At 39.5% G+C, this 22,103-nt stretch overlaps 1 protein-coding gene across 1 annotated transcript in view; it reads right to left on the bottom strand.

The window, feature by feature from the left end:
* The window catches only part of Pkhd1l1 (PKHD1 like 1), a 138,940-nt gene that overhangs the window by 72,311 nt on the left and 44,526 nt on the right, over window positions 1-22,103 (bottom strand). The window contains exons 24-37 of the mRNA XM_013115257.3: window positions 19,310-19,457; window positions 18,040-18,194; window positions 15,952-16,074; window positions 15,155-15,260; window positions 13,018-13,128; window positions 11,096-11,260; window positions 10,070-10,191; window positions 7,797-7,929; window positions 6,879-7,071; window positions 4,896-5,038; window positions 4,203-4,307; window positions 1,517-1,705; window positions 594-764; window positions 103-329 (exon numbers count right to left, since the gene is read on the bottom strand). Coding sequence (XP_012970711.1) covers window positions 103-329; window positions 594-764; window positions 1,517-1,705; window positions 4,203-4,307; window positions 4,896-5,038; window positions 6,879-7,071; window positions 7,797-7,929; window positions 10,070-10,191; window positions 11,096-11,260; window positions 13,018-13,128; window positions 15,155-15,260; window positions 15,952-16,074; window positions 18,040-18,194; window positions 19,310-19,457 — 2,091 coding nt within the window. The remainder of the gene's footprint in view (window positions 1-102; window positions 330-593; window positions 765-1,516; window positions 1,706-4,202; window positions 4,308-4,895; window positions 5,039-6,878; window positions 7,072-7,796; window positions 7,930-10,069; window positions 10,192-11,095; window positions 11,261-13,017; window positions 13,129-15,154; window positions 15,261-15,951; window positions 16,075-18,039; window positions 18,195-19,309; window positions 19,458-22,103) is intronic.

Raw genomic sequence — 22,103 nt, 5'->3', positions numbered from 1 at the left:
CAGGTCATAAATCTAATGCAATTAAACAAGGAAAATGTGGTGAAAATATCTTTTTTCTATGCAGTGTGTTGACACTGAGAAAAAGAGATTTTGTTGTCTTACCTTATTAGCGCATGCAAGACTACTGAAGCCGTGTCCACTGATAGTTATGAGTTCATTCACTGTTCCTGAAGAGGGAGTAATGTTGCTTATAGATGGCGAAACACAACTTGAAAGCTCAAAGAGTAACTGATTTGGATTTTTAACCCTGGTATCATTCAGGCCACACAGGGGATCTGTTGCTAGGCAGCTTGCTGCAGTGCTTGTCAAGTGCAAATTCTGTGGGTCTGCTTTAGAGAAAAGAAGGATCTGTAAGCCATGTACACTATCCTAAAACAAGGGCCGGGTTCTGATCCCATTACTGCTTCCTTGGAGGTATGTGGTTTTAAATTCTCGAGATTTGGACATCTTTTTATAACAGAGTAAATTTACAGAACACATTCTAGCCTTAGGAAGACACAGCCGCAGGGCAGACCAATCATCTGACATCTACTCTATCAAGATCACTTCAAGCCTAGATCATTGGGTGCAGTTTGCATGTTTAAACATCTTACCTAGAGCATACGTCGCTTCAACGTTTCCCACAAACAGGTGCAGGGGGATGCGCCTGGTTTCAGCTGGCAAAACATTAATGACTCCTTGGAGAGATACGGAGTGAGTCTCATCAATGTATCCACTGCTGTAGTAATGGATTCCGGGAGATGTGAACCGGTGAGAGAATGAACCTGCCATGAAGTAAGATTGTACACAAGAAACACGAGCAGTTAATCAATTTTTGAAAATTAGGTGAGGGAATTGGAAATTATCATTTAAATGCATGTGCAGGTGACAATTTTCTTTTTTTTTCATGTGTCTCATAGCTCAACAGTAAGTAGTAGAGAATGGTTCACTGGCTATAAAGGGATATGTATATATATATATACACACACATATATGTATATGTATGTATGTATGTATGGAAATTAAAATACAAAAATGCAAGATCCAGCTTTACTCTTTAAAGAAAACCATGCAAAGTTGGGCCTAATTTATCACATTTTTATAAGAAAAATAGCATGCAATGAAAATGTAAATATATCGTTACAAGCACAGAACAAACTAGTCAATCAGAAAGGCACACTAACACTTAGCTGTCCTGTAACAAATGCTAATAAGCTGATTCCGACCAACAAAAGCCTGCCATTTGTTACCACATCATGTAGCTAAAACGTGCAGTCCTATTCATTGTACTTTGCTGAGTAACACATGTTTCAGGCAGTCAATTGTCATGGAATCAATAAAGATAATAAAGACCAGAAATCATTATAGTACGTTTGAGATAATTGTTTACATTTATTTATAGTTATTTTTAAATAGAGATAAAAATGGAAGGTAAACTACTTCATGGTTTTATTCATATGATTAATTTAGGTAAACATATTTACTAAACCTAAGAAAAAAGGAGCATGATGAAAAGGTCAGCAAAACATAAACATACCTGATGCTGATTTTTGCCTTCCATTTGTAAACCCTTTGCCATCATAAGTCACACTTCCAGGGCTGGAGACCGAGAAAACTCTGTATCCTATACTCCTCAGAAAGGGGTATGCTTGCCAGTGCCACACCACAGTATCGCCCACAGTCACATTTAAGATGGAGGGTGACCAGGCATAACCTATTCCATGCTCTGGGAATAAGAATCGAGGCAGATTTTAAAAGACCAAGAAGTAACTGTGTGAAAAACTAACTATGAAAACAGTCATTTTTACAAAGTGAGAACAACTTTCAAATTAGTACTGTACACTTCTGTTTGTACATAATTTAAATAATCAACCAAAATAAAACCATGATTACTGGAAAGCAAGATGATGAGATGAAAAGGAAGAAATAAGTTGCAACTTATAACTCCAGAGGTGATAAGCAGGAGACACTGGAAAGAGTTGGATGCCCAATAAATAAGTTGTTCAGAAAAATTACACAGAATGTTTGCAATGAGCTGATCAACTCTTGACACGTAAAAATTTGGGGGAACAACTGGGCATGCTCATAATTTCAACTCTAATTTTCTTTCTGAAACTCATGACTTCAGTAATGAAAGTTGCTGTAACTCTGGAGCTCCTGGACTGCAGCACAGTCCCTGGCAATTAAATTCCTGGACATGAAATTATAAAACCTGACCTTCTGAACACAAGAATGTGTCATATATGGCTACATATTTAGTATGCAGCCTGATCTACTTAACTCAAGCTCATCACATATGTGATTATTTCATATGGAGAATTGCATATGCAGAACATTGCACAAGTATAAAAGAAACAGCATCAATTCTTTGAAAGGCTTGGAATGCAAAATAAAAGTTAACAATTTCAGCATGAAGTCTCTCCTATTTTTTCTCCGACATACAAATGTTGATTGGTATCTTAGTCATCAGGGAATTGCAAATCTAAACTACTTTGAGATTCCATCTTACGAGGGTCAGAATGGCTAAGATCAGTAACAAAAGCAACAGTTCATGTTGGGGAGGCTGCAGAGTAAAGGGAGCACTCCAGCACTGCTGATGGGAGTGCAAACTTGCACAGCCATGATGGAAATCAGTATGGTGGTTCCTCAGAAAAGTGAGAGTCAATATACCTCAAGACACAGCTCTCGTACATATACAGCTCTTGTACATATACACAAAGAATGCTCTGCCCTACCACAAGGAAATTTGATCAATTATGTTCATAATGGCTTTATTCATAATAGCCAGAAACTAGAAACAACACAGACACCCCTCAACCAAAGAATAGATAAAGAAAATGTGGTACCTTTCCACAATGGAGTATCACTCAGCAGTTAGAAAAAAAATGACATCACGAAATTTGCAAGTAAGTGGAGCTAGAAAAAAATCATCCTGAGTGAGGTAACCCAGACCCAGAAAGACAAAGATGATATATTCTCACTTATAAGTGGATATTAGCTGTTAATAGGATTAAGAGTTGTTAATCAGGCTACAATCCACAGACCCAGAGAGGCAAGATAATAAGGACTCTAAGGGGGACGCATGGATCTCTCTGAGAAGGGAAACAGAATAGATTTTGTGGGTGGACTAGGGGTGGATGGGGTAGAGGAGGTATCATGTGGGGATGTAAGGAGAGAGTACAGGGACAAATGACAGGAATTGAGTGGCATTTGGGGACTGATGTAAGAAGCCTAGTACAGTGGAAACTCTGGAATCTATAAGGGTGGCCCTTGCTAGGACTCCTAGTAATGGAGAGTATGGAGCCTAAGCTGCCAACCTTCTATAACCAGGCAAGGCTTCCAAGGCTTCCAATGGTGGACCTGGAACACCAACCTAGCCACAATACCTCCAACCTACAATCTTTCCTACCCCAAAGCTGTGCTAGGTTAATGGTGGCACAGAACCTGTGTGAGTGGCCAGCCAATGACTGGTTTAATTTGAGAGGGGGCCCATGATTGACAGCCTGGATGACCAGGATCTGGATGGTAGATGGATAGTCCAGAGACCTAGGGTAGAACCAAACACGACCACGCCCCTCAAAATCAGTGAAATGATTCTTAACGCTGTGTAATATTCGTAGATTGGAGTCTAGCATCGTTGTCATCAGAGAGGCGGCGGATGCAGGAACCCACAGCTAAACATTAGGCAGAGAGAACCCAGGTGGGTAGTGTCCATCTGCACCCTCCTTCGGTGCTCAGGAAACCCCGTGCGAGAGGGGAGGAGGAATTGTGGGATCCAGAGGAGTCAAAGACACTGGCAGAGTTGGCCCCCGGGGAATCAACTAAGCAGGGCTCATGGGTGCTCACAGAGACTGAAGCGACAATCGCCAAGCCTACATGGGGCTGTGCTAGGTCCTCTGCTAGGTCCCCTTGATGTTTGAGGGCCGCTCATGACAGGAGTGGAAGTGTTTCTGACTCTTTTGCCTGCTCTGGAGGTCTCCTGCTTCCTACTGGATTGCCTCACTCAGCCTTTGTGTGAGAGTTTGTGCTGGGTTTTGTTATCTTGTTTTTCAGTGTCCAGCTGATGTCTCCGGAAGGCTTGCTGTCATCTAGGGGGCGGGGGAGACCAGGTGGGGGATTGAACTGGGGGAGAGGAGAGATAGGATGTGGAACTGGGAAGAGCAGAGGGAGGGGAAGCTACGGTCATGAATAAATAAACTTATTTTTTTTTAACATGTTGGTACCTAAGTGTGAGCCATTGTTGGTAATTCTGAACACGGTCCCTGTTGAACGAAGAGTACATTTGATGACATTTTCTGATGATGATGTAATGTCGCATGGGAAAGAACCTAAAAATATAAAGGTAGGGGAAAAAAAAGTTTTCAGATGATTTTGTGAACCATGGAGATGAACTCTCAGTAGTAAAGAGCCCATTCTTAACAAAGCTCTGAGTTATACAGGAGGATCTCTGATGCTTTTTGTTCCTGAGGGTGATTATAGCTATATTTTCACAGAATGTTCTATGTACATTAAATGCAGTGATCATTGATTAAAACTGAAAGATTCAAAAGCAGAATTGCTCACTTTCTCATCATCCCTTTAACCACAAACACTTAACCCTTTTTTTTTCTATATTAGTAGGAAAATGAACTGGAGAGAGGGCTCAGTAGTTAGGAGCTCTTGATGTGTTTGCAAATGCACTTATGTTGAGTGACTCCGTGTTCAGGTATCCAGTGTCCTTCTCTATGGATATGCGTATGAGTGACCCCCCCCACATTAAAATACAGAAAAGCAATGAATAATAGCATTTGTGCAACCTTTCTTACAATATTGAAAAATACACTGAAAGTATTTGTGTAACAACCCAGTGTCCCCCCAGCAGATCCTTTAGTCAAAGACAATCTTAACAGCGCCCCCTACAGGACAAAGGTTTTTACCTAAGAAGACAGAATTCTCAGTTGGTGTCCTGCTGAATCCAGAACCCTCTATAGTGAGTTCAGTGCCACCATACAAAGAGCCTCTCTGTGGAAACATGTGGGTGACTTCCAGAACATACCATATGGAAGCATTTAGCTTGTTCCTGAAAAGAACAAAAGAATAGATCTCCAATGAGCTTCCTCCCCTCAGTGTCTTGGGAATAGGAAATAAATGAAGGCATACGTAAAAAATTAGACGTTAGTTTCACAGATCACATAATCTGGTAATAAAATCTTTACTTTGGTTAAATGCAAATGCTGATTTTGAAAAGTAGAGCTTTTAAAAAAATCTAATAGCAGAAGTATGTAAGATGAAAGGTCTTAAGATAATGTAGAAAATATGATTGTAAGAAATGAGGTCACAAGGAAAAAAATGAAATTCTTTAAAGTATTTTACATTTTTACCATCATAAAACATGAAAGCAGATTTACATGTTAAAAAGGCAGCAACAAAACAAAATACTAATACATTACAGACGTAATGAATTATTATACAATTCAGTTGAACTTTTCCTACTTTTTGAAAACTTGTCAAGAATTTCCTTCTCATTGTCTCAGGGAAAACTTTTTTTTTACTTTATTTTATTATAGATATTATACATGCCAGGGCACCATCAAAATGAACAATGTTCTTTTGACCTGGTACATCCTTCAACTTAAATTCCCCCATGATAGTACAACCTCTGTTGATTCCCAGGAAGTTTTGTCTTGTTTTATTTAACTCCTTTGGCATGCTGATTGCCATTTCTCCGACTACCCTCTAAATACACAGTTTGGGTTTAACTCTGCACACACTATCATCCAGGAACAGCAGAAGCCAGTAGCTTTTCAAGAACTCCGTGGGCTCCTGCCTGTAAGCCCAACAAAGAATGCAGCCCTAGAGTTTTGTATTTGCTGGTACCCAGTCCCTGTAAGACTTTGCAGCCATCTTATGCCCTTCTATTCTGAGTTTTGTATTTGCTGGTACCCAGTCCCTGTAAGACTTTGCAGCCATCTTATGTCCTTCTATTCTGACGCCTGCTTTCTTTGCCTTCTTTCTAAGCCATTAATTCAGCTCCGCTCCCCTTCAAAGTATTCCAAAGTAGCAATTGTTTCAGAGAAGAAATAACATTTTTTGCTGTTAACAGTTTCAGGGAAGAAACTTCAGAGTTCCTATAGCAAGTAGAAGCAGCGAGGGATTATCTCACTCCTTTCTTTTTATTTATTTATTTTTATTTTACATGCATTGATGTTTTGCCTGTATATATGTCTGTGTGAGGATGCCAGATCCCCTGGAACTGGAGTTACAGACAGCTGTGAGCTGTCATGTGGGTGCTGGGAATTGAACCCAGGTCCTCTGGAAGAACAGCCAGTGCTCTTAACCACTGAGCCATCTCTCCAGCCCTCTCTACTCCTTTCTTTAGATGGCCAGATACCGGCTTACCTAAGTCACCTTCTCAGAGAGTCCTGTCCTACTCCATGGGATGCTAGTTCCTTCCATTACACACTCTTACAACACCTAGGATTTCCTGGCCTACTATCAATATACTTTTTCACAGATAATTGTTACAGTACTCATTTAATTTTTTAGTGAAAACCCTCTCAACGAAACTGTGAGTACCATTAGCGCAAGGAATTATTCCAAATCCAGAATTGAACAAATGCTCTCCCTCCACTGCCAAAATTTCTTGAAAAATATATTTTTCCTTCATGAATGTAAGTCACACGACAGATACAGAAATCCAAGTGCAAAGAGAATTTGTTGTAACCTGTTAAACAGTTTGGTCTAAAACCCAAAGCGTTACTGTGTATTTTGTGAGAATTTTAAAGAATCTTTTCTATGAAGAGATATACAAGGTAAAGGAGACAATTAACATATTTGGAAATTAGTGATTACTCTATCCTGTCTCAGTTTTACTAACCCCAAGCACTCCACAGCTCTATCGACTATAGTCAGTATCATACCTTGTTGATGCCAAACCCCAGTTTCTGACGTTGACATAGATGTCATGTTTTCCTGGAGGTAACTTGGGCAAAAGGCAGCTAATATCTGTGAAGTTTGAGTGGAGAACCTGGCAGGCTTTTCCTCCAACATACACCATATTTTGTGCGAGTTCATTTCCAAAGTTGTAACCCTTAATTGCTAAACTGATGTCTCCTATTGTTTTAAAAGGAAAATACAACTTGTTGAACAAAACATTTATCTTCTTATCCAGCTCCAAACTTACATGTTAACCAAGCCAACATATGTACCTTTCATGGGATATAGAAAATGTCGATGCTTTCAGAGGCAAAATTCAAAAGAATGACTCCATGCTTCCATGTACACATAAAGTGAATGCTTATTTCACAAAGGAAAAAAAGTATTTTTCAAATATGTAATATATTTTTATCGTTGTTCATGTTTAGAGTAAAATTATAAGCTGGTTTATTTGTATTTAAAAGAAAAAGGAAAGGAAAGAGCACATTTTGATGTTAGAAGTAAAACTTCAGTGAGAAACATTGCTTTGAAAGACTTTCTGGGAGTTGTTCCCACGTATCCACCAAATGGTTTTTTTTTCTATTTGTTCTCAAGAAAAAAAATGGGAAAAGTCACTTGTAGATTCAAAATTACAGCAATGTGATAGGTACTGTAAAAAATATAATGAGATCATGCAAAATCCACTACTGTTTATGAACCCTTCACTATATATCCTAGATGTTCATTAACTGACGAATAAACAATGCAAATGAACACATACATGATGGAATTCTATTCAGCAGTGAAGATAAAGGATATTATGAAATTTTCAGGTAAATTGATGGAACTTGAAGTAATCATACTGAATGAGGTAACCCAGTCCCAGAAAGACAAATGATTGATACTACTGAAGAATTTCTTACCCAAAACTGCCCGTTCTTTTGGGCTGAACTCAGTGATAACTGGTGTGTGTAGGCAGCTGTAACTAAAACCATCCTTTGCTGTGGCTTGAATTCCATTGGTAATGACTGAAATATCAACTGTACCCTCAGTTCTCTGAAATAAATGGGAAAAAGCAAACTAGAAAAAATTAAATGAAGAGGCATTGAAATCCAGTCATTTAGCTGGAGAGATAGTCAGCAAATGTTTGTGTTGCATTCATGGGGAGCTGAGTTTGGTCCCTAGAACACATTAATAAAAGAGAGAGAAAGAAAGTGGTAAGAAGCCACTTTCACAAGTGGCTTGACCTCCCATCCTAGCCTTATTGGCAACATCTAGCTTTGAGACAGCCTATCTGAAGAAAACATGATGGATAATCCTGGGAAACTACATCCAAGGCTGTGTATAAACACATGTGCATGCAAGTGCACACACACACACACACACACACACACACACACAGTGACTGAAGAAAGATACAATCACTGTAAATAAACTTCTGAAGTTGTTTCATTTCAGTCATGAATCAGAGGTAGTCTCTTGGATTTTTAAGTTGTCCTGTTAAACATGGCTTCTGCGCTGGGCGTTGGTGGTGCATGCCTTTAATCCCAGCACTCAAGAGGCAGAGGCAGGTGGATCTCTGTGAGTTCCAGGCCAGCCTGGTCTACAGAGTGAGTTCCAGGACAGCCTCCAAAACAATACAGAGGAACCCTGTCTCGAACTCCCCCCACCAAAACCAAATCAAAACATGGCTTCTTCATTTAAAATCTCCATACAGAGATTGAATGGGCCTTGCAGGGTTTATGACCAGTTTAACAGCATCTGTATGATTGGATTTTAAGGGCTCCACAACGCAGTTGAGATGCTCTGGGCAAATGGTCCCCTGACTGATAAAGAATAGCCATTTTTAAAAACCCCTGTTCTCTTGTTATAATTCAATATAATTCTTTAAGTTGCACATTTAGCTGATCTGCTTACACACTCTAAGCTTAAACACTAAAAAACACTGTGTGAATCTCGGTTAGGCAGACTTTATTGTCTGACATTGCATTAATGTACATGTTTTGTTTAACTGACGGGTTTAAATAAAATGTTTTTCATATTGTCATAGCCTCTAACTCCTTATTCTGTCAACCAGTCCAACACACAGTCACAGAATTATTTCCCTAAACATCTCAGCTCTGTTGCTATTTACTTTGCTGTGTTTGGAGATTTGGTGTTAGTGACTACATCTGTACTTATCATCCCTTTGCACATAACTGTGAATCATAGGCCTGATTTAAATTCAAGGATAATTTAGGGGGTGGGTTTTGAGACAGGGCTTGTCTGTGTAGCCTTGGAACTCACTTTATGGACCAGACTGTGCTCAGACTCACTGAGATCCCCCTGCCTTTCTCCAGAGTGTTGGGAATAAAGGCATGCACCACCACCACCCAGTTTTAAGGATGACTTTAAAAAACAAAAAGAAATAATGGGCGATTCTGAGGTCATATACCCTATAGCAAACTCCAATTTTTTAGCAAACAAATTGAAATTTTATCACTTGAAAACTGTTTTCTGGGTCAGCCAGATGTCTCAGTAGTAAAGGGACTTGCTACCATCTGTGTTGATCTGTGTGACCCCAGGAAGATCCCGGAAGAGATCCGACTCTGCATCTTGTCCTCTGACCTTCACATGTGTGCAGTGATGGGCACACACACACTTATGCATGTACACAAGAAGCAAATAACTGCACATTTTCAATGCAAAAAGTACAAACAAAAAATAAATTTATGTTTAAAAACTAGACATGTTTAGATTTGCTTCTTTGAAATGTACAGAGCATTGGTATTGAGTTCTTTTCATCTTGTAGTTGATTCGAAATCTGCTGATGACCCTCAAGGGTTGATAGAGCATTAGTTCTTTTATGACACTCTGCTATTGCATTTTCTTTTATGACATTCTGCTACCGCATTTCCACCGAATTTCCTCTTTACTTTGTATCTGTTTGTACTATTTCAAGTGAGATGCATTGTTTATGGAAAGGGTTTGCGTAAACATTTTTCATAATGATTCTTTAAGTGTCTCAGATGTGGAAATAATATTTTGGCTTTGGGTTTTAGTTAAAAGATATCGAAGAAATAGTTTCTACAGACAGCGATGAAAACTCTGAACTCTGTAGAAGTATGACACTTGTCTAACCACCTGTCTACATGTTTCCCAGTCCGTAGGGTTAGGTCTGTTGGAGGTGTGAGATGACTAAAGTCAGAGGTCTTACTTTTGGTGTTCTGCAGGTTATCATATTCAAATCTCCTTTGATCACACTGCAGGTTTCGTTTCCAACTAAAACAGTTGAATTTTCACTAAAACCAAATCCAGATACTGTCAGCAGAGTGCCACCTTTATAAGAAAAACAAAGAAAACAAAACCAAACATCAGATCAACTGCCACAGAAACCTTCTCACCATCTAACTCATCGTGGCTGAGTCATCCGATCACAACAGGATAGCAAGTGGCTGGAGAAGCAGCCATGCAAACACCCCCACCACAAACCGGCTAAGCGCTCAGCTGCACCATATTGACTCGGGATACACAGACAGCAACCACTCCGTCCCGGGAAGACGCTATGCTGCTCTATTTACTTTAGCTCATGTATGGGAAATGAGGGTGAATTAGGATTTAAACTCTAGTATCTCCAAACAAGGGGAAATCTAAGAGAGAGAAAAAACACAATAAAATGAAAGTAGAAAAGAAAAAAATACAAAGAAGTAAAAATAATCACGCACTCTCACTCACACACACACACACACACACACCGATACCAAAGCACAATCTCCAGTGTTAATAGTGATTAAAAAAATACAGAGTAAGTGAAACAGCGCAAGAAAAATGTGTGATTGTCTGTGCCAGCCTTCCTTTGTCCTGTTTGTCCCAGAACTTTATTCTAGGTCGAGTGGTTCCACTGAGACTCTGGTTACAAATGGAGCAGCTGGTAAGCAGACTAATAACTAATAAATCTTATCTTGACATAATTAATGAGGTTGTTATAGAAACATGTAATAATTGATGATATTAATTCAATAACCTATGATGTAAGCATAAGCAGTCCCCCGACTTGTGCTTCGTAAGGAAGAAAAGAATTAGCCAGCCATTTAATCTCTGTGCCGTTTCAAAGGACATTCTCTTTTGTCCCATGAGGGATCCTTGGGGTCCGTGCCACTTTCCTGGCACTAGAAACAAAACGCTGGAAACCCAGTTGGGGAGATGTATGCGGTCACCTCGGTTGAGAATGGTTAGCTGTTACCTGCCAGGCTTCCAGAATCAGGCCAGACGTGGTTGATCTGAGTCCGGTAAATGAAGTGGGATCCCTCACCCTCTAGGTTCCGTGCTAGTCCACCATCAGCATTGGACACAACAACCGGGACGCGTCCAGCACTTCCGTTCAGAATCTGGCACTTGATCTCATTTTCTTATGATAAAAGAGAAGAGGAAAGTGATAAAGATAACTATGGCGGTGTTTTTAAGACAGAAAAAAAAAACCTCAGTAAAATCCATTTGCAGATATTAACAATGGTCTTTGCTTTTAGACTACAAGAAATATATCCAAGGTAAACTACTCGTATTCTAATTGGGACAGGGAAATCTTAGTGGGGAGGTAGGATCTTTGGGAACTGTTACCTGCTATAAACTAGTTACTTCTAGAAATCAGTAAACCAGCAATGAAAGCAAATCTCAAAACGTTGCCTCAAGGAGGCCTACATCAAAATTTTTATCATTCTAACTCTTTTTTCTTTTTTTTGAGACAGGGTTTCTCTGTGGCTTTGGAGGCTGACCTGGAACTCGCTGTGTAGAGCAGGCTGGTCTCAAACTCACAGATGTCCGCCTGCCTCTGCCTCCCAAGTGCTGGGATTAAAAGTGTGCACCACCAATGCGGCTTCATTCTAATTTTTAATTAGAGTTTATACTAAAAATTTCTACTAAATTTTTGACTCAACATACTGCTTATGTTCAAAATTGAATAAAATAACAGTTTCTATTAATAAAAGTGATAAAAGTAGGTGAAAACATTTTCTTCACTTTGCAGTTTAGGTGACACAGTTATAATATTGGCTATTTGACCTCAAGAACACTTTTCAATAAAAAGCAATAGAAATAATCTGTGCAAGTGCACTTGCACATGGAATTTAAATCTGATTTAATTAAGGAAAATATCTAGGGTTGCCAATGATAACTTTTGCTAAAATTAAGTAACTGTGTTTCCACCAATGTCAAGAGGTTAAAAATGTAAATGGTCTTTAAATTCTGCATACCCAGAGAGAGATCGTGTTGAAGAGGAAGTCAAAGAATATAGTCATGTCCTCTTGCCTCATGACTACTATGACATTGTCATAGCTAAGGCACAGGGTTGGTGATGTAGTTCAGTGGTAGAGCCACTTACCTAACATGCTTGAGGTCCTGGGTTCAATCCCCAGTACATACAAAAACAAACAAATAGCAACAACAACAAACATGGCCAGAGACCATCAGACAAGAGAGTCATACTTTGAACATTTTTGTGTCTCAGAGATAGGTCGAAGTATGAGAAATCTTGTGCATCCAATTTTTAAGATATATGTGAATAGATGTATTGTAGGTCACTCTTAATAGGACAAAGACACTGTATAACACACAAACAATTAGCCTGTGGTCATAATCAAAGTGTGTGTGTGTGTGTGTGTGTGTGTGTGTGTGTGTGTGTGTGTGTGTGTACCATTTTCTAGATAAGGCTGCTAATTTCAATACTCCATAGTGTATATTAGAGGACAATTACATTTGTGATAGCTCTTACTTCCAATTTCTCTTGGAGAAAACAATTAGACATCATGATATTTAAAAGAACCTACCATCCAACCTGAATGTGGGTGTCATTTGTGGTCCTGGGCACGATTTAACCTAGTGCACAAATTGGCTTTGGGAGCCCATTCCCTATGGAGAGATACTCTCTCAGTCTAGATACATGGGGGGAGGGCCTAGGCCCTCCCCCAAATGATGTGACAGATTTTGATGATCCCCCATCAGAGCCCTTACCCTCCTTAGGGAGTGGATGGGGGTGGGATGGCAGATTGGTGGGGGGAAATGGGAGGACAGGAGGGAGAGGGAATTGGGATTGGTATTAAAATAAAATGGTTTTTAATTTAAATAAAAATTAACAAAAAGATATATTAACTACAAAAAAAAGAAACCTACCATTCACAGAAAGAAGAGAGCAGCTGGTCGACCCAACAGAGACGGATACAGCTGAGGTGGGAGAAAATCCAGAGCCTGCTATGGTTAGTATTGTGCTTTCAGCATAGGATCCTGAAAGTGACAAATTTAAGTCACTACATATTGGATTAAAAAAATGAGACTCTGTTATTATGAAACCACACGTTTCTTAAGCAAGATTATGTCTATCTTCTATAATATACAAGCAATAAGCCTGAAATTAAACAAGAGGAAAAGACACATTTATTTGGCAATGATGTTTTCCATACAATTACCCTATATCAATTCATATTTTGGATCTCTTGGGTTAATATATATTAGAAAGTTAGTTCACTTGCTTATGGAATTAGGTAAGAAAAGAAATATTATTCTAATGGCCAAACAAGTTGACAGAGCAGCAAGCCATCATGAAACCATGGAGGGAAGAATGAGCTACAAGTGAGGCTTCTAATTTGCAAAGGGCATGGGTAGAGGAGATGGACCTTGAAGACAGAAGAGGGGAAAGTTGGGAGAAGGAACTGGAAAGAGGAAGGTGATTGGTTGGAGGAGGAAAGGGGAGGAGAGAAGAGAATGGAGGATGAATATGATCAAACTACATTATATACACGCATAAAAATGTAATGATGACCATTATGCATTTGTAATATATTCTAATTATAGATAAAACAGGAAGTAGACAGGCCCTTCAGAATGGCAGCCAAGGTTAACCATTCACCCCACCACACACACACACACACACACACACACACACACACACACACACACACAAATTACTGTATATGTATGTCAAATACAAAAGGCATTCAAGCAGCATGGTAGAAAATTTACAAAATATATTACTCCTGTTGCCGCTGGGAGCTCTAGGGACTAGGAGAAGACATGTTAGTTAAAGAAATTTTAGCTTCTCATAATATTTTTCAAACTGGTGATTGGATTGTATATAACAAAATGTAAGCAGTCATTATTGTCAGAGAAGAAGTAAATGGCTCGTTTCTGTTACACTCGTTATATTTCCCATTACTTTTAAGTTGACCAAATATAATAAAAAGCAGTTGGGGTTGTTAATTATTCTGAAACCAAAGTAACTTTTAGGAACTATACACAAAAATGGAAAATCACTAGCAAACACAAGGGCACAAACCAGATAAGGTTTACTATCGGCTACAAAAGCTAAATGTAAGATTATGACTTCTGAATTTATGACTATGGTTAAAAACTCACTCCTTATAGTTCTTATCCCTGATGCTTATTTACATTTTAGGAGCTCACATTACATTTTCCCCAATAGTAATTCATCCCCTAAAGTTGGGATGAGTTCTTGAATTAATTGTTCTGTTTTCTCCAAGTGAATATTCAGTTCCCTTCTTTTGTTAATTCTCAGCTATCTTGTTGCTTGCCTAGTTGCTAGCTCTGCCAGAAGTGTTCTCACACGATGAATGCTAATGCATACACTGGCCTAGTAGCAGGACAATGTCTCAAAGTCACAGTCATAGAGGCTGATTCTAACTTTGAAAGTAAAGAATAGAAAGATGAATGATTTATACATTGACTTCATAGGTGCTACTTTTCTCAAGTAAGTAATGTTCTTTCCACAGTCTCAGCTAATAAATAGTTTTCACTATGTTGAGGGGCTTGCTTGCCTTAGTGACAGTAATGTCCGACATGGGATAATGCTCATGTTCACTGTAAAGATGTGTCACTCATTGGTTTAATAAAATGCTGATTGGTCAGTATCCAGGCAGGAAGTATAGGCTGGGCTACAAGACTAGGAGAATTCTGGGAAGAGGAAAGGCAGAGACGCAGTCGCCAGTCAGATGCAGAGGAAGCAAGATGAGAATCCCTTACTGAGAAAAGGTACCAAGCCACGTGGCTAAACACAGGTAAGAATTATGGATTAATGTAAGTTGTAAGAGTTTGTTAGTAATAAGCTTGAGCAATACCAAACAGTTTATAAATGACATAAGCCTCTATGTGTTTATTTGGAACTGAATGACTACAGGACAGGGCAGGGGAGAAACTTCCATCTACAAATATATATATTTAAAAATAATTATCAAAGAACATTTTTTCTAGCTATCCTTCACCTCAAATTTCAAGTTTTAACACAGCAAGATGTTACCTTCAGAAGGTGTTGTTGTCAAAACCAGAGGAGTAGTCATGGGATCCCATGTAAACCTACAATCCCCTGAACATTTAGCTGGGATGCCATTGACATAGACTTCAACCTTCAAGTCAAGAAACACAGACCCAGAGGTGAACAAGGAGAAAGAGACCATGGAGCTCATTACAATATGCACACAATTTAGTAACGAAGTGTAGCAATAATCGTTATGCACAGGGTTTAGAACAAATAGAACACTGTCTACAAAAAATGTGTTTATGCTTTCAGTTTTGACATCTCATCTCATTCATTCATTCATTCATGCATTCATTTGTGCAGAAATGTGACATCAGGCTTCTGATGCAGCTGTCAATAGGAATATATTAAATGCATGAAGAAAAACAGATGGTATCCTTGGTGTCACTCAAATTTTAGTAAATGTACAATGGAAAGCTACATAAATTAAATCTTGAGATAGTTGGTGCTATGAAGAAAAGTTGAGGTTACTTTAAGGAAACACACCTATACTCTACATTTTAATATTCTCACCACTAAAGTGACAACATTAATAATTAACTGACATGAAGGTTAAATAATATAGTTACTAATTCTGTCGCTGGTAGATTCAAAACAAAAATCTTTCATCATTCGGAAGATAATTTCCCCAAAAGAGAATAGTAATGAGTTGGTCAACTGTTAATGAAAATATGAAACTAGACTGTTACCATTCCTGTTTTACCAGATCTTTGGTGCATTACTGAAAGTCAGTTATACATTTGAAGTTATAGATATTATGAGAAAAGTTTGAAAAATACCTGTGGTTGCTGATTAGGGGTGCGGAGCATATCTCCAGGTATGCGTTGTCTAAATAAGCCACCTTCCTTTGTTGTGGTAACTGTCACGTTAGCCTTTTCTCCAGTAATGTTGGAATCATTAATCTATTTTTACACAAAATGAATTTACTAGAATAGCAGTGGAGAATATAACCAACTTAAGCATGGGTGAAGAAAGTAAAAGCTTAGGGATGAAAAATTTAAAAATTCAGTCGCATTTGTTTGAAAAAAAGCTTTTCCATGGCAACAATAATCAGTTCAAAGAAAAATGGTAAGACTATTGTATTATAACATATTTCATTAATTAAAATATTAATAGACTAAAAACCCAGTTTGTTCAATTTCATTATCTTAAAATGTTCTATGTTCTTTCTCAATATAGCTCCTTTGGTAAATTACTAATAAATGATTGAGTTATTTGTTTCCCTTTTTAGCATTTTTCATCTGTTATCCTGGTGTCTCATTCTTAAATTACGTTTTCTTCTAGTCATAAAAACAAAGACAAATTACGTCCATATGTATAATCTGGTACTTTTCAAAGTCCTTATTCTGGGATGGCCACCTTCTGATATATACAAGCACCAGCAAGGACAGAGGTGACTCTCTGACGGACACCGTGTGAGATGGTGATGATGAGCAGCAATGATGGATAATCAGCAGAGACTGGTGGGAACAGGAGAGATGGGTACCAGAGGCGAACAGAGCCAGCAAGAGGAGGCCAGTCTCAATTAGAGAATTCCAGAATTCTAGTTCCCAGGATACGCCTATAATAACCACTGTGTCTTTATAACTGCTATATTCTGCACAGCCATGTGAATTTTATGCCTACATGCGTGCGTGCGTGTGTGTGTGTGTGTGTGTATGTGTGTTGTCTCCTACTTTCCTGTCTTCCCACCTTAAATTGTAGCATCTTCCCAGGTGAATATACGTAGGACCTACACACGGCTACGTAGTAGTCACAGAGGGTTCTTTCTTTTCAACAATAATTCTCCCACTGAAGAGATTTGGGTTTCTACAGTTTTGTGGCGAGGAGTGACGCTGTGGTGGCCACCCTTTTTGCTTACACCATTTCTCATTTGCATAATTATTTCAATAACAAGATGGAATTATATAGCAGATTGCTGAATCACAGAGAACTACTTTAAGACAGCACCACAGGATCCTCAAAACAGTTGGCCTGCTTTGCATTCTAACCAACAGGTTTTAAAGGAAGTGCTTCTTCGGATTTTCATCACCACTGAAAAGCATCATCCTTTTCTCTGTGTGTCTCGTGTATTGTTTGGGATGCACGCGCGCGTGCGTGCATGCGTGCGTGCGTGCGTGTATGCGTGCGTGCGTGCGTGTGTGTGCGTGTGTGTGCGTGCGTGTGTGTGTGTGTGTGTGTGAAGTTGTACGTGCTCTGTAAACACAAACCCTAGAGTGTCCTGCCCCATCACTATCCACAGCAGACTTCTTTTACTTTTAGACCCCATGTGACCCGGATGTACACTACTCCCCTTCACCCACACCCACATTCACTCTTCTTCCACTCTGCTGTGCAAAATGGAACAGTGTCAAACAGATGACAGCTGTAGCTTTGACTTTACAGAAGCATAAGTTTCCCCTCTCAGAATGCAGCGCCAGCAGAAGTGTCGCAGGTGATGAGGCTAATTATTCATGTGTCCTCTCTCAATTACAGCTGAGTTCACTCGTAAGAATAAAGGGATGCCTGCCTGGTCATGCTAGTGCACGATAATTTCCTTCTTTTCAAATAATTTTAAAAGTTGGTTCATGAGCCAGGTGCGGTGGCACACAGCTTTAATCCCAGCACTCGGGAGGCAGAGGCAGGCGGATTTTTATCAGTTCAGTGCCAGCCTGGTCTATGTAGGAAGTACCAGGCCAGTCAAGGCTACATAGTGAAACCCTGTGTCAAAAACAAAACAAAACAAATTAAAACAAAACAAAACCAAATAAAAGTTTGTGGTTCGCTTTCGAGACATCCACAGTCTCCAGGCCTTTCTCAGATTCTAAGGAAGAGCGCGAATCGGCAAAGAGCAGACATAAAGACATGAAAACTGTGGATGAAGGGACCTGCAGAAGCGGCTGCCTTCCGCACGGGCTTTTCCATGCGATGGTCCATGTGTACCCCGCACAGGTTCCCTCTCTCCTGACGGAGACTCGTCCTATCTCTTCCAGGCTCTGCAGGGCAAACTGCAAGTCGGAGGCTGACACAGCAGCGGGTATGCCTGTATCACAGAAGGCAAAGACTCACAAACCGGGCACTCCTCAAAGCACCGTGTGTCTCAATCATCACTTGTCAACCAATACACCTACTCCACTCCTGTCACAGAGAAACTTAGACCTCTTATCCCAGGAGTGTATAACAAGATTATATGTGCAGTGCATCTCAGAATTGTCTCGGTTTAAAAACTTTTATTTAAAAAAATTAATAAAAACTTTTATTTTAATGCTGGTTTGCTTTATGGATAATCTGTAAGTCAAGAAAGTAAGAGAAGCTTTTGGAAATTCAAACAGCTATATATAATAAGGCCACGAAGAACTCACTCAAATGTCATGCAGTCCAGACAATCTTATTTCATGTTATCGATAATTGTAACTCTAGTCATGCAGAAAGTGCTACTAAACATAAATGTGCCAAATGTATATTACTTTTGCTTAAATTAGTGCTCACTATCAGTTTAATAAAGATATAAATTAACACTTTTCTGGTACTAGTAGTAATATTTTACAAAGTAAAATTAAACGTGTACTAAAACTAAATGGGTATGAATCCATATATATACATATGTTATTTATTTCAACATATGTGCTTATTAAGCCAGAGTTGTCAGTGGGCACGTGGTAATAGGTACCATTTTGGACAACATGAGTCTAGGTGATTTAATTAAGACTGTATTTTAAAATACTATTCCAGTTCCATTTTACATTATTTTCGTATTATAATATTTCTGGATATCACAGCAATTATTTTTTCAATGTAAGCATCATATATGGCTGTAACTTTAAGGTCATAACTTCAATTCCTACAGAAAAAAGACTCTTCCTAGTTTATTTTTTACTTACTTATATTTTCAAATTAAAATGTCTATAAATTTTAACACTGGCTTTAGATGAGTTCTTTCCTAAACTACCAAAAGAACATTTCTCAGGCAAAATGTTATTAATTACTAGCTTTAATATGATACATATTATTATTTATCATTTATTTAAGTATTTGAACATAAGATAACCATACATGCAATTATCAAGAATAGTTAGCATTTAATAAACAACACATACATATGTATTTGAACAATTTTGGTATATCTCTTGTAACTCTGAACGAACATTTCAAATATACCTTTCAGGGTATGTCCATAAGCTTGGATGTCAAAGCTGCCACTTATTGGTGGAGAAGCTTCACGAATTTTTTGAATACGAATCTTTGACTCCCCTGGCCAATTATTTCCTCTGTAAACTGACTCATCCTTTGTCTCATTTGTGATTATCTAATTTCCAAAATAAATATTGATAGAATGATTAAACCCAACAATGGTCAACACAATTTCCATTTCATCATGTAGGATCCTGTGACGTGACATAAATGAGCCTAGTGTATTCAGGACTCCTCGGGACATTAAGGAGACTTCCATAAATCAACACAGGCTGTGCCTATACAGCTGCAATAATGAGGCTAAAGTCAACTCAGTCATCTGTGCAGCCATCAGCTGGGATCGCAGTAATACCTCATTAATTCAGAGCATACCCTCCATCACTCAAAGAGCAAATATTTATCAAGCAAGCACTCTGTTCAAGGTATGAAGAACACCACGGCATGGGAGGCAAAGAAGCATGAGATGTAATGATCACCATAAAACCACTAGAACACCTTTTGGAGAAACAACTATGAATGTGTAACCAACAATAAAAAAGAGTTATCTGGTCAGTGGAGTGACTGTTCCAACCTCATTAAATAATTTTAAAGCATCAAACACCAATCGACTGACAGAAGCAATAGGCGCTATCCATATTCATAGGTTGTAAGTGTAACAAGGAAAATTATAGGAATCCAATTTATGACCTTTTGAAGTTTTCTACCTGTCATGTAGAACTGAAATAAATAACATAAGTGATAGAAAAAAGTGTGTGTGTGTGTGTGCGCGTGTGTGTGTGTGTGCATGTGTGTGTGTGCGCGTGTGTGTGTGTGTGTGTGTACACCAACTTTCTCTATGCTAAAGCTTAGAAATAAAGTAAACCACCATCAATAGAAAGGACAAACTGCTGTTTGTACCATAATGTGGAAGTCCTTTTCCCCCTCAGCCTGTTGGCCACCAAGGCTGTTAAGTGAATGGCAATTGAGCTCCAATCTATAGATCCAGAGAGTTTAGGTTAAGAGGGGATCTGGGGAGGGGTGTAGGGCAGGGTCCAGAGATACACGGATCTCCCCGAGAAGGGGAAATTGAATAGATCCTTTGTAGGCAGGCAAGGCTTCCAGCTGTAGGACTGGGTTGCATTCAGTAGAGTTGTTGGCTGAGGTGGTCCCTAAGCAACCAAGACACAGGGTATCTCTGCAAAAATTGACAGCAAGGGTTCTATTGCCAAGGACAACATCTATACAGATCACTGAGCACACAGATCTGGGGCAGGAATACAGCCTTCATCCTTTTATTCTGTAGTCTCTTTGATGTGGGAAGGTACTCTGAAGGCTGCCAGAGGAGAAACCTGGACACCAACCAGTAACAAAACCATCCATCTTTTCTACCTACAAGATGTGCTGGCCCAATGCAGTCACAGAACTTGTCGGAGTGATCAACCAAAAGTTGGTTTAACTAGAGGGCCATGCCACCAGAGGGAGCCCATGCCCTACACTGACCAGGAAGCAGAGACTGACTAGATAGCCCAGAAACCTAGGGTAGAACCAAACACAACTGACTGAAGCAGGGGGCTGGGGTGTGTGTGTGTGGGGGGGGTAATCAAAGAAATGACGCCCAATGATAGTCTGCTATACTCATAGATTGGTCCCTTGTCCAGTTGTCATCAGAGATGTTTCCTCTAGCAGCGGATGGGAGCACAAGCAGAGACCCACGGCCAGACATTATGCAGAGAGAGTCTAAATTGGAAGTCTCCTTTGGGTCCCTCTGCTCAGAACTCAGGGAACTCTGCGGAAGAGGGAGAAGAAAGATTGTAGGAACTAGACAGGATGAGGAATACCAGGAGAAGACAGAAATCAGCTAAGCAGGGCTCACAGAGACTGAAGCTAGCACAGGGCCTGCATGGGTCTGAACTAGGTTCTCTGCATGTACGTTATGGCTGTTAGCTTGATGACTTTGTGGAACTCCTAACAGTGGGAGTCGGTGTGTCTCTGACTCTTTTACCTGCTCCTGGGACTCTTTTCCTCCTACTGGGTTGCCTAACTCAGCTTTGACGTATTGTATCTTGTTTAGTCGTGTTTTGCTGTCGTCTCTTGGGGGCCTGCTCTTTTCTAAGAGGACACAGAGGGGGAGTGGATCTGGTGGAGATGGGAAGTGGGGGGATCTGGGAGGAGTGGAGGGAGGGAAAACTGTGTCGGGGTGGATTGTTTGAGAGCAGAATATATTTTCAATAAAAAAATGCAAGACCATTTATAGTTGCCTCGAAACTGAAATAATTACATACAAGTCTATCAAAACATTTTCTGAGGCCTGGTGAGATGGCTCAGCTGGTGAGAGCCCTTGCTGTGCAAACCTGGAGATGTGAGATTGGATTCCCAACACCCATATAAAAAGACAGACAAAGCCGTAAATCCCTGTGGTCCCACAGCTGTAGAGAAGAGGCAGAAAGACAGGTGCAGCTTGCTGACCACAAGCATATCTAGGGTTCAGAGAGAGACCCTATCTCCAGACTATAAGGCGAAGACTGGTAGAGCACGACACCTTACATCCTCTTCTGGCTTCCAGTTATGTGCACACACACATACCACAACATGTTCATGCAATGCTCATGTGCACACACACACACACACACACACACACACACACACACACAAAACCCATGCTCTGCATCTGACCTAAGAACTACAACAGTCTAATAAAAAGTAACCAAAGAATATCTGAAGATTTTGTAAAAAACATAAGAAGACTAAAATAAATGGAGAGGGATAATTCATAGATTGGGGG

This window comes from Mesocricetus auratus, unplaced genomic scaffold, assembly GCF_017639785.1.
Source record: "Mesocricetus auratus isolate SY011 unplaced genomic scaffold, BCM_Maur_2.0 Super-Scaffold_100023, whole genome shotgun sequence".
In the NCBI taxonomy this organism is placed as follows: Eukaryota; Metazoa; Chordata; class Mammalia; order Rodentia; family Cricetidae; genus Mesocricetus; species Mesocricetus auratus.
This window is presented reverse-complemented; position numbering and strand designations above follow the sequence as displayed.